The 13,437-nt window shown below is 42.9% G+C and overlaps 1 protein-coding gene and 1 non-coding gene across 2 annotated transcripts in view; both read left to right on the forward strand.

Annotated features, from left to right (window-relative positions):
- The first annotated feature begins 42 nt into the window (after positions 1-42).
- Positions 43-115, forward strand: trnar-ucg. Its single transcript has one exon. It is a non-coding gene; the product is annotated as a tRNA-Arg (tRNA).
- A 3,121-nt stretch (positions 116-3,236) lies between these two features.
- Positions 3,237-13,437, forward strand: part of LOC117497650 (wings apart-like protein homolog) — a gene marked incomplete at its 3' end in the record, with an annotated part of 31,777 nt that continues 21,576 nt past the window's right edge. Inside the window, 3 exon segments of the mRNA XM_034149648.1 lie at positions 3,237-3,477; positions 5,664-6,180; positions 10,220-10,943. Of these exon segments, the coding sequence (XP_034005539.1) occupies positions 5,685-6,180; positions 10,220-10,943 (1,220 nt within the window).

A 13,437-nucleotide genomic window follows, 5' to 3' on the forward strand; every position in this document is an offset into this window, starting at 1 on the left:
ATAATATTTTTATAGTCTTTACGACTTACCACCGCTCACTCCGACCGCGTGGCCTAATGGATAAGGCGTCTGACTTCGAATCAGAAGATTGAGGGTTCGAGTCCCTTCGTGGTCGTCTTTTGCTCTTGAAGCAGCGATGTTTTCTTTATTGTTAACTTTAACGTTGAATAATGTATTGTGGTTAATTCATACTCGCTGTAGACTTTACTAATGAATCATTTTATTGTTTATATAGCTTCATTGCATATAAAGGTCCCCGATGAAGTTCCCTCTTTCCCCTTCTAGCGCCTGCAAACCTATCGTTGTTGATTGTTTACCATTTAGAACACTTCTAATGTTTCTGACCAACATACCTCACATTTGAGTTAGGTTCCCAGGTTATATCCTTTGTTACAACAATTAATCCACATTATTCGGCTTGTGGATCATAACATATCACACTGACTTGAATATTTCCGTATAAAACTACTGTATTCCACTCCGTCACATTTTGTTGGGAAATACTGTATTTTTAGACAAAGGGACATTAGAAAAAGGGAGAAAACTACACGAGGGAAGCAGAGGTAAATGGTGTGTAGACTCTGACATCTAGTGGTGGCATTATGTATAAGCATGGGAAATGCAGGAAATGTTTATAGAGCCAACAGTTGTTCAATTTCAGTTCTGATTCTTATTATGCATTAATAGGAGAATGTTCACTCTAGTTATTTATATCTAATGAAAATAAATAATGGTTCCCTATGCATACACCGGCTGTTGTTATATATCAGTATGTAGTGTCTCTACTTTAAAGAGTCCTGCTGATGTTCAGGTGTATATCAGTATGTAGTGTCTCTACTTTAAAGAGTCCTCTCCTGCTGATGTTCAGGTGTATATCAGTATGTAGTGTCTCTACTTTAAAGAGTCCTCTCCTGCTGATGTTCAGGTGTATATCAGTATATAGTGTCTCCACTTTAAATAGTCCTCTCCTGCTGATGTTCAGGTGTATATCAGCAAAATAGCATTGATTTTTTACTTGTCACGTAACAACCGTACTGAACTACACCACTTCTGTAACTATTGTAACCCAAGCGATAAGCTGTCTCTTAACCTAACCAAGTCTTTTCCCTTTATTTTGAGTTAGTTCTGAAATAGACACGTGTAGTTACCAGTCACTGTATGAGGATACAAGATTGCTTTGAATGCAAATGATGCCTTCAAAATGTCTTAAAATCATATTTTCTGTACACACAAAATGCCAAAAACCAGAGGCCCCTCTCCTCTCTGAACCCTCCTCTTCTTAAAAAGTAATTTAATCCGGGTGGTGGGTCATTTGGCGTCCTTCGTCTCCGTCTTTGCCAGATTGTTTATCCTGCAGCTGCCTATCTGCTGCATGTCTAATTGTTTTTTAAAGAAGCACCGACGCCAGCCCTGGTGCTCGTCCTTTTATCCAAAAACTGTGTGATGCCTCTTCGCAAAAACCTCTGCCTCTGCCAGGATCTCCACAACCACCAACCTCTCTTTATTGTGAGGACATAGAACCTCTCATGGCACCAGCAGGGGGTTTTGGGGGTTTTGTGCCAGGCTCAGCAGTAACAGGTTTCTGAGGTTTGTAGAATCGAGGCGCGACGCCAACATGACCCGACCGCCCTGAACAAACAGACAGAAACATGGACAACACAAGGATGGAAATAGTCCACAGATAATAAATACAATTTCTCTTGTGGGTATCAGAATCAGGATCAGAATCAGAATACCTTTGTTCGTCCTACAGACGGGAAATGTATATTGTTACAGCAGAAAAGAGCCAAAGACAGCCTAAAATAAAATATTAAAGATAAAACAATTTACAAAATACACATCCTGTAACAGTTCTGAAGATATGACAGCCAGGTATATTATAGTTATTAACGCCATATATACAGTATATATTGCACATAGTTGGTATTAACCCTTGTGTGGTGATCATATTTTTGTTACTCAGCCAGTGTTCGTGGGTCTGGTGGACCCGCTGCCTTTTACAGTGGGTGGTCATTAAAAATGTGTTCTGATATATGTTCTTCACAGAAAATGAGCCAAGGCCATTGAGTGTGAGTTTGAAAAAATAATTTATCATATCATTTTTCTTTAGCTAAATAATGAAAACGGGTCCCACAGACCCGAACACCATACACGGGTTAAACAACAAGGGGTGTTATATACTTATGAAGGATTGGTTTGAATTCAAGGAGCTTAACAAATAAAAGACAAATGCTTTACTACAACAAAAAAAACAGATTGCCACAAAAAATCTAAACGTTTCTGAACTGTTTCTGATAACGTAAATTTCCCCCAAAAGTACCTTCCCACTTTGCGGTCATGTTGTGTCCCTTGGTTGTGTCTTTGTGTCTATTTGCAATCCCAGATAAATCAGACAAGTACAAATTGAGGCGTGAAGATTTTAATATAAAAAGTAACTGACATTCTTGGTTTAATAAAATCTTTCCACCATTTGTGTTTCTCTGTCTAAAGTCAAGTAAAGCTGAAAAGTATTCGTTTTATGAAGCTTACCGTAAGCAACAATTCAGTTATTGACAGTCATTTATTTTTTTATATATAAGTGTCAGAATAGTGTTTTTGGATTATTATAGGTTTGAAGGAAAATGGAGGTAAGAACATTTTCAATACATGTATAATAACTGACAGTATGGGGGCGTTCATGGTCATTTATTTTTATTATGTGAAAAAGGAAAACTACCTTTCTAGCTAACAGTGTTTTACAGCAAATACATTTGACAATAATCCCTTTTATACAATAACCCAATTTCGTTTTTCCATTAACTCTGATGAGTTTTGTTTCTATGTTCCGTTTTACTCCTGAAACATTTATGCCGCATTTTACACTCCGTCTTTGAAAATGTACATTTGAACGAGTTTCATGGGAGTACTTGAACGCAGAATTTGTTATGGCTTGACTACTGGTTAGGCTAAACCATAGACTGTATATATAAACATATGACATACTAGCCGTTCCGGTTATGAATTTCAAAATAAAACTAAAGAAAAACAACGAGCCAAAAAACAACAAAATAATGCATCAAATTATAATTACATTATATTTGTATGCATAAATATTTTTTAGTAAATCCCTATTTTTAATATATAATTTACATATTAAAACATTTCACTCATTTTATATACAATCTTCCTTCCGTTGGTTGTATCCTCCTTTTACTTTGTTAACACACACCACCCAACTTCCGGTTATGTCCCGTTAACTTGACTCTGACTCCAATGGAAGCTTCGTCTCGCGAACCGAAGGAAACAATCGATTCTGATTTAAGCTTTAAAAATAGGAGTATTATTTAATTAAACCAGTAAACTAACTACACATTAAACATTTCATCTGAGTCTGTCTTCCCGCCTGTGTGTTTCAAACCCGCTGATTCACCGTTAAAAGGTTCCGTTGGGCCTTGTTTATAAACTGAGAAACAGGCCGGAGGATCTTTACAAAACCAAGTAAGTGTTAAAATATATATAAATATAATCACCAGTTGGTGTTAGTGCCCTGTTATAAAACTGCTTATGTTTGTATGTGTGCCTCGTGGAGCCACATTGTGTCAGCTTGTAGTTATTGTTATTAATATATTATTGTTAGCCGTTAGCCCGAAGCTAGCTCCAGTCTGCTGAGTTTCATGCTAAGCTAACGGCTAGCGTCACTAACAACTCGAGATAATAACGTTAATAGTGATTTTGTAACAAAAATGTCACCAGGTTTTAATGTTTGCTTTGTCCTATACAGTGTATGGGTTTGTCTTCCCTCCATTAGTTTGTTTTCTTTATGTCATATCAGTCATATTTCCCCTGCTAGCATCACAGCTGATAGCTTTAAGTTTCTGTTGTTCAGTCTGTTAACAAAAACACATCCACATAGTTGGTGAGAAGGAACTTTAATAAAAGCCTTTCTGATCCACTTTGTCAATGTAGATCAGAATCCCTTATTTTCATTTCAAACCTTTATTTAAGCAGGTAGGTCCCATTGAGATCATTGGTCTCTTTTTCAAGGGAGACCTGCAGCAAGTAGCGGTCATTGAAAACCTGGAAAAGTCATGGAAATTGAAAAAATGCTAATTCCAGGCCCTGGAAAAGTCATGGAAATGTAACTAAAGTTGCATCAAATATAATTTATATTTTATCTAATCGCCGAAATAGTAATACTATAATGATAATAAATACTGTATGGTATAGTAATGAAACGTAAAATGGCATTTAATTGTCGAGGTATTTTGCTGGTGAGAGATTTTAGTTGCTTTAGCCTGTATAAGCTAGTAAGCCTATTTGATTTGTTTTAGATTAGGCACAACATGTTTCAGATGCAGACCTTATTTTCCTGTTCCATGTTAAAATAAACCATTTTCAGTGGTACCGCTGAGAAAGAGTCATTTCTTTGGTCATGGAAAATTAGGTAAAGGTCATGGAGAAGTCATTGGTGAAAAAGTGTATGAACCCTGAAGTAGGTTCCACATGAATACATAAAACAACAGAAAACAATAAAGGACAGCATACATCATATTTACAGGGCTAGAGACAATGACAGGTACCAACAGTCTCAGATTGCATAGCATCTATCCGAGCTTTAAAAACAGGTAGTGGAACCAAATTGCTCAGTTTCAAATCTTTTTGCAGACAGTCCTTGGCACATTTAACAAAACCACATCATGTGATCTCAGGCAATAGCTACCTGCAACTCTCTGTGTGATCAGAGAGCAGATATAAGATGGGAGTTTACCCAACATGGATTTGTAGATGAACATGTACCAATGACTGAGCCTCCGTACAGTTAGTGAAGGCAGCCCTGGCATACAGGGTACAGTGATGAGTGAGTGCTTTACAGTTAGTAACACATCTCAGTGTCTCTTTGTCCCTCAACACAATAAAAACATGTATATAAATATGTATAAATAACAGTCTATAGCCGCGTTCACACCGGAGTACTTTTCACCGTACTTTTCGCGTTTAGTTCCGTTAGTACCCCTTATGTCGCGTTCACACCAAAAAGAGCACTTCATCTCGGGAACTTTTACCCCCATTTTTAGTGCCTGCTGAGAGATGGTACTTTCCTGGGGGAAAAAAGTGCCCCAGTTCTGATTGGCTGGGCGAATTGCAAACCACGCCCCGTACAACTCTGAAATGTTTTGTAGAGCCGCCATTTTATTATCCTGGCATTAGCATTATTAGCATTAGCATTCGCCCAGCGCACAAACGCAGAGAGACTAACTTATGGCAACACAAAATAAAACATGGGAGCGGTGGAGATGAGGAGGTGTCGGTGTTCTGGCGATTTACTTGGAAGGCTTCAGTAGAAGCTGCTGGGAGTCCCAGCAGCTTCGACTGAAGCCAGTCCCCAACTCCGGGGACTTGCGGCCGGGGACTCCGGATGGCAGTATACGCCGTGAAGTTGTTTGCGACCTGCCAGTAAACCCAAAGCAGAAGAAGACGAAGTGACGTCAGCGGCTCATTTGCGTAATCTTCCCTCAGGGAAAAGTACTCCGGTGTGAACGCGATCTGTACTAAATGCCCTGGGGTAATAAGTGCCGGCACGAAATACGGCAAAGTACTTGGTGTGAACGCGCCTTATGTGTGGTGGTCTATCATGGACGTTTGTTTGTTTGTACTCTTAAATAATCCCCCCTCTCGTCCTCTAGAGAAATGACCCAGATGCAACAATGACATCCAGATTCGGTAAAACCTACAGCCGTAAGGGGGGGGAGGGCACGTCCAAGTTCGACGAGGTTCTGTCCACCAAGAGAGGCACCCTCAGCACCAAATGGGGCGACACCACCTACAAAGCCAAGGTGGGCTCAAAGCGTGCCGGAGCGCCCAAAAATGACTCGGTTCTGGAGGTCTACAAGAGACCCCGTCCGAGCGGAGACGGCATGGAGGATCCGTTCGGCTTCGACAGCGACGAGGAGTCCAAGCCGGTGTCGTCTCGCAGCAAGTCGTCCCCTGCTAAACCCAGCGCTGCCGAGCCCCCCCAGGCAGAGAGACCGGGGGCGGGGCTCTCTCTGAACATGGGGAGCATGTCCAGCCTTCAGGGGGGTGGGTCCCACGCTCTGACGGCTTCCAGAGGGGCCTCCTCGTGGATGAACAACGACAGGAGCCAGCCCCCCCGGATTGTGGAGGACACGGCGCGCTTCTTCAACAGCAGCACTGCTACTACAGGTAATACACAGACAGAGACCTCTGAACCTGGGAAGGTCTTGAGTGTTCTAGTGTTAAGGCCAACATATGACATTCAAGATTCAAGGCTTTTATTGTCATGTGTACGTAGCTACAGTGCAGATATGTCAATGACAATCTGAGGTCACAGGCTCCTCCAACGGGGCAACACAATATAACAGAGTCTAAATAGTTAAAATAGTGCCAGTAAATACAAATAAAATAGAACAGAATAGTGCAAGGAGAGTCTATCAGGGGGTCCGCGGGGTCTTAAAAAGTATTAAAGGGCATTTTCCAAGGTATTACATTTTGTAGCTTGTTTTCAATAAGTATATAAATGGTCCAAAGAGGTTGTATTCTACAGTCTGCCTGAATGTAATCATTGCGTAGGTGTGTAGTGTGATTCTGTGTAGTTTATTTATGGCAACCCGTTGGATTGGACGTCATCTGAACAGGACATCGCACGCTCACTGCTTGATAACGCGCGAAGGCCCGTTTACGCCGGTTGTTAAACAACATGGTTATGGGGAAATGCAAGTCTGCGTCCAAATGGTTGGAAGATAAGTCAATACTGTGTATAGTCAATGTGAGGTAAAGTGTGTCGCCAAGGTAACCGGTTAGAGTTCGAAGTGGCGATGAGGTCTTAAAATGTATGGAAAGGGTCTTAAAAAAGGTCTTGAAAGGTGTTACATGTGACTTCAGGATTCCTGCATATACCCTGTCTATATACAAGTGATTGGAATATGATATATTAGATAAATCATTTTTAAGTTGCAGCCAGATGAATGTTCTGGATGTTTCAAAAGTCTTAAGGCCTGTGGGATGAAAGTGTCTCTGAGTCTGGTGGTTTTAAAATAACTACGAATGCACACGTTATCAACAACAGAAACATTGCAGTAAGCAGCAGAAGTACCCCATGGGAAAGAGTAGCAGTGTATATATTTGTTTGTGACCATATAGAATGAAAGAGGTAGCTGGTGCCGTATGCCAATTGTAAATACATTGAGAGAACAAATAAACGTGAGTTGCACAAATTGGGAAGTTACTTTACTTCAGTGGTGGTTCAGCATGACTTATGTCCTCTTATCAGGAGTAAACAAACCCTTCTTCAAGACATTCATTCAGTTTTACATGATTACTACAGCGTGATTCTGTTATGTGAATTAATTGAAACCTCGTGCTCGTTACTCCTCTTTGCACTTTGTGGTTGGATGCAAACTGTGCAAGGACAATAAGATATAATCTAATACGCAGAAGCCTTTAAGCCTGCGTGGATCTGGACAGTGCTGCTTCTGTATCTGTGTTATCTAGTCATTCATCTATAAAATGTCAAAAATAATAATAGATGCCCATTAAGTCAATAGAGTGGTGCAGTGACACGTCCTAAAACCCGGAAGTGAGTCAGCATTTCTCCACTTCCTGTTCCCTCGTCTCAGAGCCAATGGGATAGCTGTAAATAAGGTCTGTGGTTGAGACACATTGAAGAGACGGATCACGTTTTGTTCTACGACATTAAATCCATCAGCAGTGACCCCACTGGTGATTTCTGAAGAGTTGACGTGTCTGAAAAGCGATGGTTGTTACCAAGTGGCTGAATAGGACTACAGAAGTTGTGGAGGTCGTTGTACGTCATTACACCGAACACGTAAACACTCCTCTAAGTTTGTTTGCCCTGTTCTGCTTGAAAGCAAGTACCTGCCTCCTGCAGACTGTTCAAACAAACGCTTCAACTCGTACCATTTTGAATCTGTGTGTTTGAATATGGATCTTAAAGCTGCTTTTCCGGTTATGACCCGTCCCCTTGTGTGTTATGAAGGTGTTTCTGCATGTAAACGGTCTGCAGAGTCACAAACCCTCAAAGTACACCCTGTAGCGAGTAAAACTCTAACACGGAAAAGACTTGTCTATGCTGCCCCAGAACGCCTCGTTGGAGATTTCTCATTTTCCACTTCCTGGGTTCTGTGACGTGTGAACACCCAAATCAACAACAAATGACCGGATTGGCCCAAATGGACCAATCCGCGGAGCACCTCACACACCAGGATCCCTTGGCTAACTAACAGGGAGTCCCATTGACTTGCATCGAGCTCCCTGAATGCTGGTAATAGACGAGTTGGGATGCTGGAGAAATGCTCTCTGCAGACCCATTCTCACAGCGTTATAAACCTTTTTCTTACTCAATATCAAGCCACACTTATTGTTTTTACTTCGTCTGTGAGTGTTTGTGTGTGCTCAGGATGAGTTTCGCTTGTTCTCGCTGTATCGCCGACCCGGAAACCTGTCCGCTCCTCGCAACGTCCCAACCAATCAGAGCACACTGGGCTCACAGGGAGGGGGGGGGGCAGGAGCTCCAACAAGCCGTTTAGGACAGAGAGTGAATACACATACTTTACAGAGATGCTGTATGAGAAACCAATGTGATGTGGATATTATCCGGCTGAACAAAACGTGACCCGTCTCTTAAATGTGTCTCAACCACAGACCTTATTTCCAGCTATTTTCCAAAATCCTATGGAGAAATTGCTTTTTGCTTTTTGACGAAGGAACCGGAAGGAACCGGCAGCTTACTTCCGGGTTTTAGGACGCGTCACTGCACCACTCTATACATTGGGGAATTTGTTTCTAGGTATCCATAAAACCAAGTTTCATTTGGATATCTTGATGTGAGAGGTCGATGTTCCTTTGTGAGTTTTAAGTTCTGAAAGTTAGGTAGCAAGTTGACCTACTTTCTAGCTTTACGCCTCTTCAACAACACCGTTTTATAAACCCACAGAGAGAGTGTGAGTGTGAGTGTGAGTGTGAGTGTGAGTGTGAGTGTGAGTGTGAGTGTGAGTGTGAGTGTGAGTGTGAGTGTGAGTGTGAGTGTGAGTGTGAGTGTGAGTGTGTGTGTGTGTGTGTGTGTGTGTGTGTGTGTGTGTGTAGTGTGTGTGTGTGTGTGTGTGTGTGTGTGTGTGATGTGTGTGTGTTGTGTGTGTGTGTGTGTGTGTGTGTGTGTGTGTGTGTGTGTGTGTGTGTGTGTGTGTGGTGTGTGTGTGTGTGTGTGTGTGTGTGTGTGTGTGTGTGTGTGTGATGTGTGTGTGTGTGTGTGTGTGTGTGTGTGTGTGTGTGTGTGTGTGGTGTGTGTGTGTGTGTGTGTGTGTGTGATGTGTGTGTGTGTGTGTGTGTGTGTGTGTGTGTGTGTGTGTGTGTGTGTGTGTGTGTGTGTGTGTGTGTGTGTGTGTGTGTGTTCTGAGTCAGGATCAGGTCGTGGTACCCTTGCTTTTTGTGGTGCAATCACTATGCACACACTCGTTCTGTGAAGTTAACCAACAACTAATTCTGTGCTCAGAGCTGATAGCTGATGTTCCGGAAGTAAACAAAGGAGTCAAAAGCTACCACCTCTGAAATGATAGTGAAGCGGCAATATTTAAAGACGTCAAGAGCTGAGACTGTCCATGATAATTACCAAGAGGGGGAGCTTCCCTCCGCTCTTCCCCACATACAACTAGCACAAGTTGTTTTCTGTGGTATTTAGTAGCCAGCTTTCTGAGTCAGCATCAGGTCGAGGTCCCCTTGGCTAGCAGAATACATTAGATTTAGTTTTAGCTTTGCAGAGAACTTATGCATATAGAACACATTACAGGAAAGGGAAAACCCCAAAAAGCAGAATAGGGCCTTTTTTACAATTTCATTTACAATATTTGACGGAACTGATTCTTTCTCCTCAGTGTGTAAAGGTGCTTTTTGAGGTGCAATCACTATGAACACACTCGTTCTGCTAAGTCTGGCAATATTTAAAGACGTCAAGAACTGAGACTGTCGATGATAATATAGTTTACCAAGAGGGGGAGCTTCCCTCCGCTCTTCCACACATACAACTAGCACAAGTTGTTTTCTCTTTGTGTGGTACCCCTTGGCTAGCAGAATAAACTTGTTTTTGCTTTACAGTGGATGTATAGAACACATTACAGGAAAAGGGAAAACCCCAAAAAAGTAGAAATAGGGCTTCTTTAAAATAAACATTTACAATATTTGACGATTCTGATTCCGTTTCCTCCCGTAGGAAATCCTCCGAGCTCCTCCTCGTCTTCCTCAGAGCCTCAGCACAGCTACTCGTGGTACCTGAACGCCTCGGAGAGCGACAAGAAGCCGCTGCCTCAGACCACCACTTTGAAAACGGGGGCAAAAGCAGAATGCTCGTACGACGCGTGGGACGACATCATGGGTCTCCGCCCTCCGTCCCCCAGCATCCAGGAGCCTCGTAACCCGGCTCCAACGCTCTCCTGGGCAACAGCGGGAGTTTCCGCACAACATCAGAAACCCCCGTCTCCGCCGCGGAGCCCCAACCTGAGCGAGGACTTCGGGGGAGACTTGGATTTCCTCATGGAGACGACGGATTCCTCGCAGACGCAGACGACCTCCTCCTCCTCCTCCTCCTCTTCGCCGCTGCTCAGAAACACAAACTGTCGGACGTACAGGAGGCCCAACAAGGGAAAAACATCGGACTCTGTCTCAGATCCGCCCAAATCTGCGTCTGACGGAGGTAGTGATAAGACCACAGTAGAGGGAGGAGGAGGAAGAGGAAGAGGAAGGAACAGAGACTTCACGGTGCTTCTACCCTCCTCCGTGTCCATGTGTAACGTCACCATCCAGGACCGGGGGGGGGAGGAGTTCAGTGCGGACGCAGCGCCCTCCAGCGGGAGCAGCGGCGCCGCGTCGGGGAACAACAGCGTGGAGCTGGGAGAGGCCGGGTGGCAACGGAAGAAAACTGAGATACTAAACACAAGGTAAGAGACACACACACACACACACACACACACACACCACAACATTTCAGGACAAAGTCAAAATGTAAGCTTTTATTTAAAAAGTCATTATGAAAACAAATGTTCCCAGGATAAGGACTTTTTAAATAATGATTACAAAGGGAACGTTCTGAAAAGAGTTGGTATCAAAACACAAGAACATTATTTTTAGAGTATTTTGGGTTATGTGATTTTCTAAAATCTACAAACCCTTATTTGATATTGGAAACATCCTGAATCTTAAATGAAGAGCTGGAACGACCTGCTAGAAAATGTATATGCCACTAAGTGGAATCAGAATGATCAATCTAACGGGGAAATGGAGAAACGTTGACATGATTGTAGATGAATTCAGATTTCATCCCTGAGTAAAGGAATCAAAACGATGGCACCTATTTCCAGAAGGGTAGACATTTACATTTCTTTCTGTGTGATTTCACAACCTCTTTCTGTCCGGAGGCTTTCACTGAGAAACGTCCGTAACGCAAAGGCTCTCAGAAAAGACAGGTTATCGTTCTGTGAAACATTTTTTTCATTTCATGCATGTTTTCATCTCTTAATGAAAGGTTCCAGGTAAAAGCTTGAGTATCATTCAATGCTTTTTCCAAAGGACGATTCATTCAGTCAGACATGTTGACACATTTTCATTTAAAGGTAGGGTAGGTAAGTTTGAGAAATCAGCTCGAGTGCGCTAGAATTTGAAAATACACAACCGGAGAAAATGTGCCACTTCCTTACAGAGCCCCTCCTCCAACACACACGAACGCGCACATGACCAATGAGGGCACGAGATAAGTTTGTGCACAGATGGAAGGCTGACAGGCAGGTAGGCCATCCAGTTATTTTAGCCGGGCCGGCTCAGATGATTGGTCGTGCTTTTTACAGTACTACAGCTTCCACAGATGATATTTCTTTATGGATTTTTTGTCAAAGCACTTCAGATATTCATTGCTATCGGGATGTTAAGAGCATTCCATGGAATATAACAACAAGTGTATCTCGAGCCGGTTTCTCAAACTTACCTACCCTACCTTTAAGTTTGCTTTCATCTGCTATAATTACCAGATTAGTTTCCTCAACAGGGAAGAGTGAAAATGTTAATTAAAATGTGGTTCATGTTTTACTGGAGCCACCTGACCTTAGTGCATCATTTTATAAATCAATTCTTATATCCATCGTGTCGCAGGAATGAGTCTTAAAACATGTAGTTCCTTTATAGCCCAACATTAGCCACATTTAGCTTAGCGGTGGTGACGTGAAGTCATGTGACCGTGCTGTAGTTCCTTTATAACCCAACATTAGCCACCTTTAGCTTAGCGGTGGTGACGTGAAGTCATGTGACCGTGCTGTAGTTCCTTTATAACCCAACATTAGCCACCTTTAGCTTAGCGGTGGTGACGTGAAGTCATGTGACCGTGCTGTAGTTCCTTTATAGCCCAACATTAGCCACCTTTAGCTTAGCGGTGGTGACGTGAAGTCATGTGACCGTGCTGTAGTTCCTTTATAGCCCAACATTAGCCACCTTTAGCTTAGCGGTGGTGACGTGATGTCATGTGACCGTGCTGTAGTTCCTTTATAGCCCAACATTAGCCACCTTTAGCTTAGCGGTGGTGACGTGAAGTCATGTGACCGTGCTGTAGTTCCTTTATAACCCAACATTAGCCACCTTTAGCTTAGCGGTGGTGACGTGAAGTCATGTGACCGTGCTGTAGTTCCTTTATAGCCCAACATTAGCCACCTTTAGCTTAGCGGTGGTGACGTGAAGTCATGTGACCGTGCTGTAGTTCCTTTATAGCCCAACATTAGCCACCTTTAGCTTAGCGGTGGTGACGTGATGTCATGTGACCGTGCTGTAGTTCCTTTATAGCCCAACATTAGCCACCTTTAGCTTAGCGGTGGTGACGTGAAGTCATGTGACCGTGCTGTAGTTCCTTTATAGCCCAACATTAGCCACCTTTAGCTTAGCGGTGGTGACGTGAAGTCATGTGACCGTGCTGTAGTTCCTTTATAGCCCAACATTAGCCACCTTTAGCTTAGCGGTGGTGACGTGAAGTCATGTGACCGTGCTGTAGTTCCTTTATAACCCAACATTAGCCACCTTTAGCTTAGCGGTGGTGACGTGAAGTCATGTGACCGTGCTGTAGTTCCTTTATAGCCCAACATTAGCCACCTTTAGCTTAGCGGTGGTGACGTGAAGTCATGTGACCGTGCTGTAGTTCCTTTATAGCCCAACATTAGCCACCTTTAGCTTAGCGGTGGTGACGTGATGTCATGTGACCGTGCTGTAGTTCCTTTATAGCCCAACATTAGCCTCCTTTGGCTTAGCGGTGGTGACGTGAAGTCATGTGACTGTGCTGTAGTTCCTTTATAGCCCAACATTAGCCTCCTTTAGCTTAGCGGTGGTGACGTGAAGTCATGTGACTGTGCTGTAGTTCCTATATAGCCCAACATTAGCCTCCTTTAGCTTAGCGGTGGT

Source organism: Trematomus bernacchii, unplaced genomic scaffold, assembly GCF_902827165.1.
Source record: "Trematomus bernacchii unplaced genomic scaffold, fTreBer1.1, whole genome shotgun sequence".
In the NCBI taxonomy this organism is placed as follows: domain Eukaryota; kingdom Metazoa; phylum Chordata; class Actinopteri; order Perciformes; family Nototheniidae; genus Trematomus; species Trematomus bernacchii.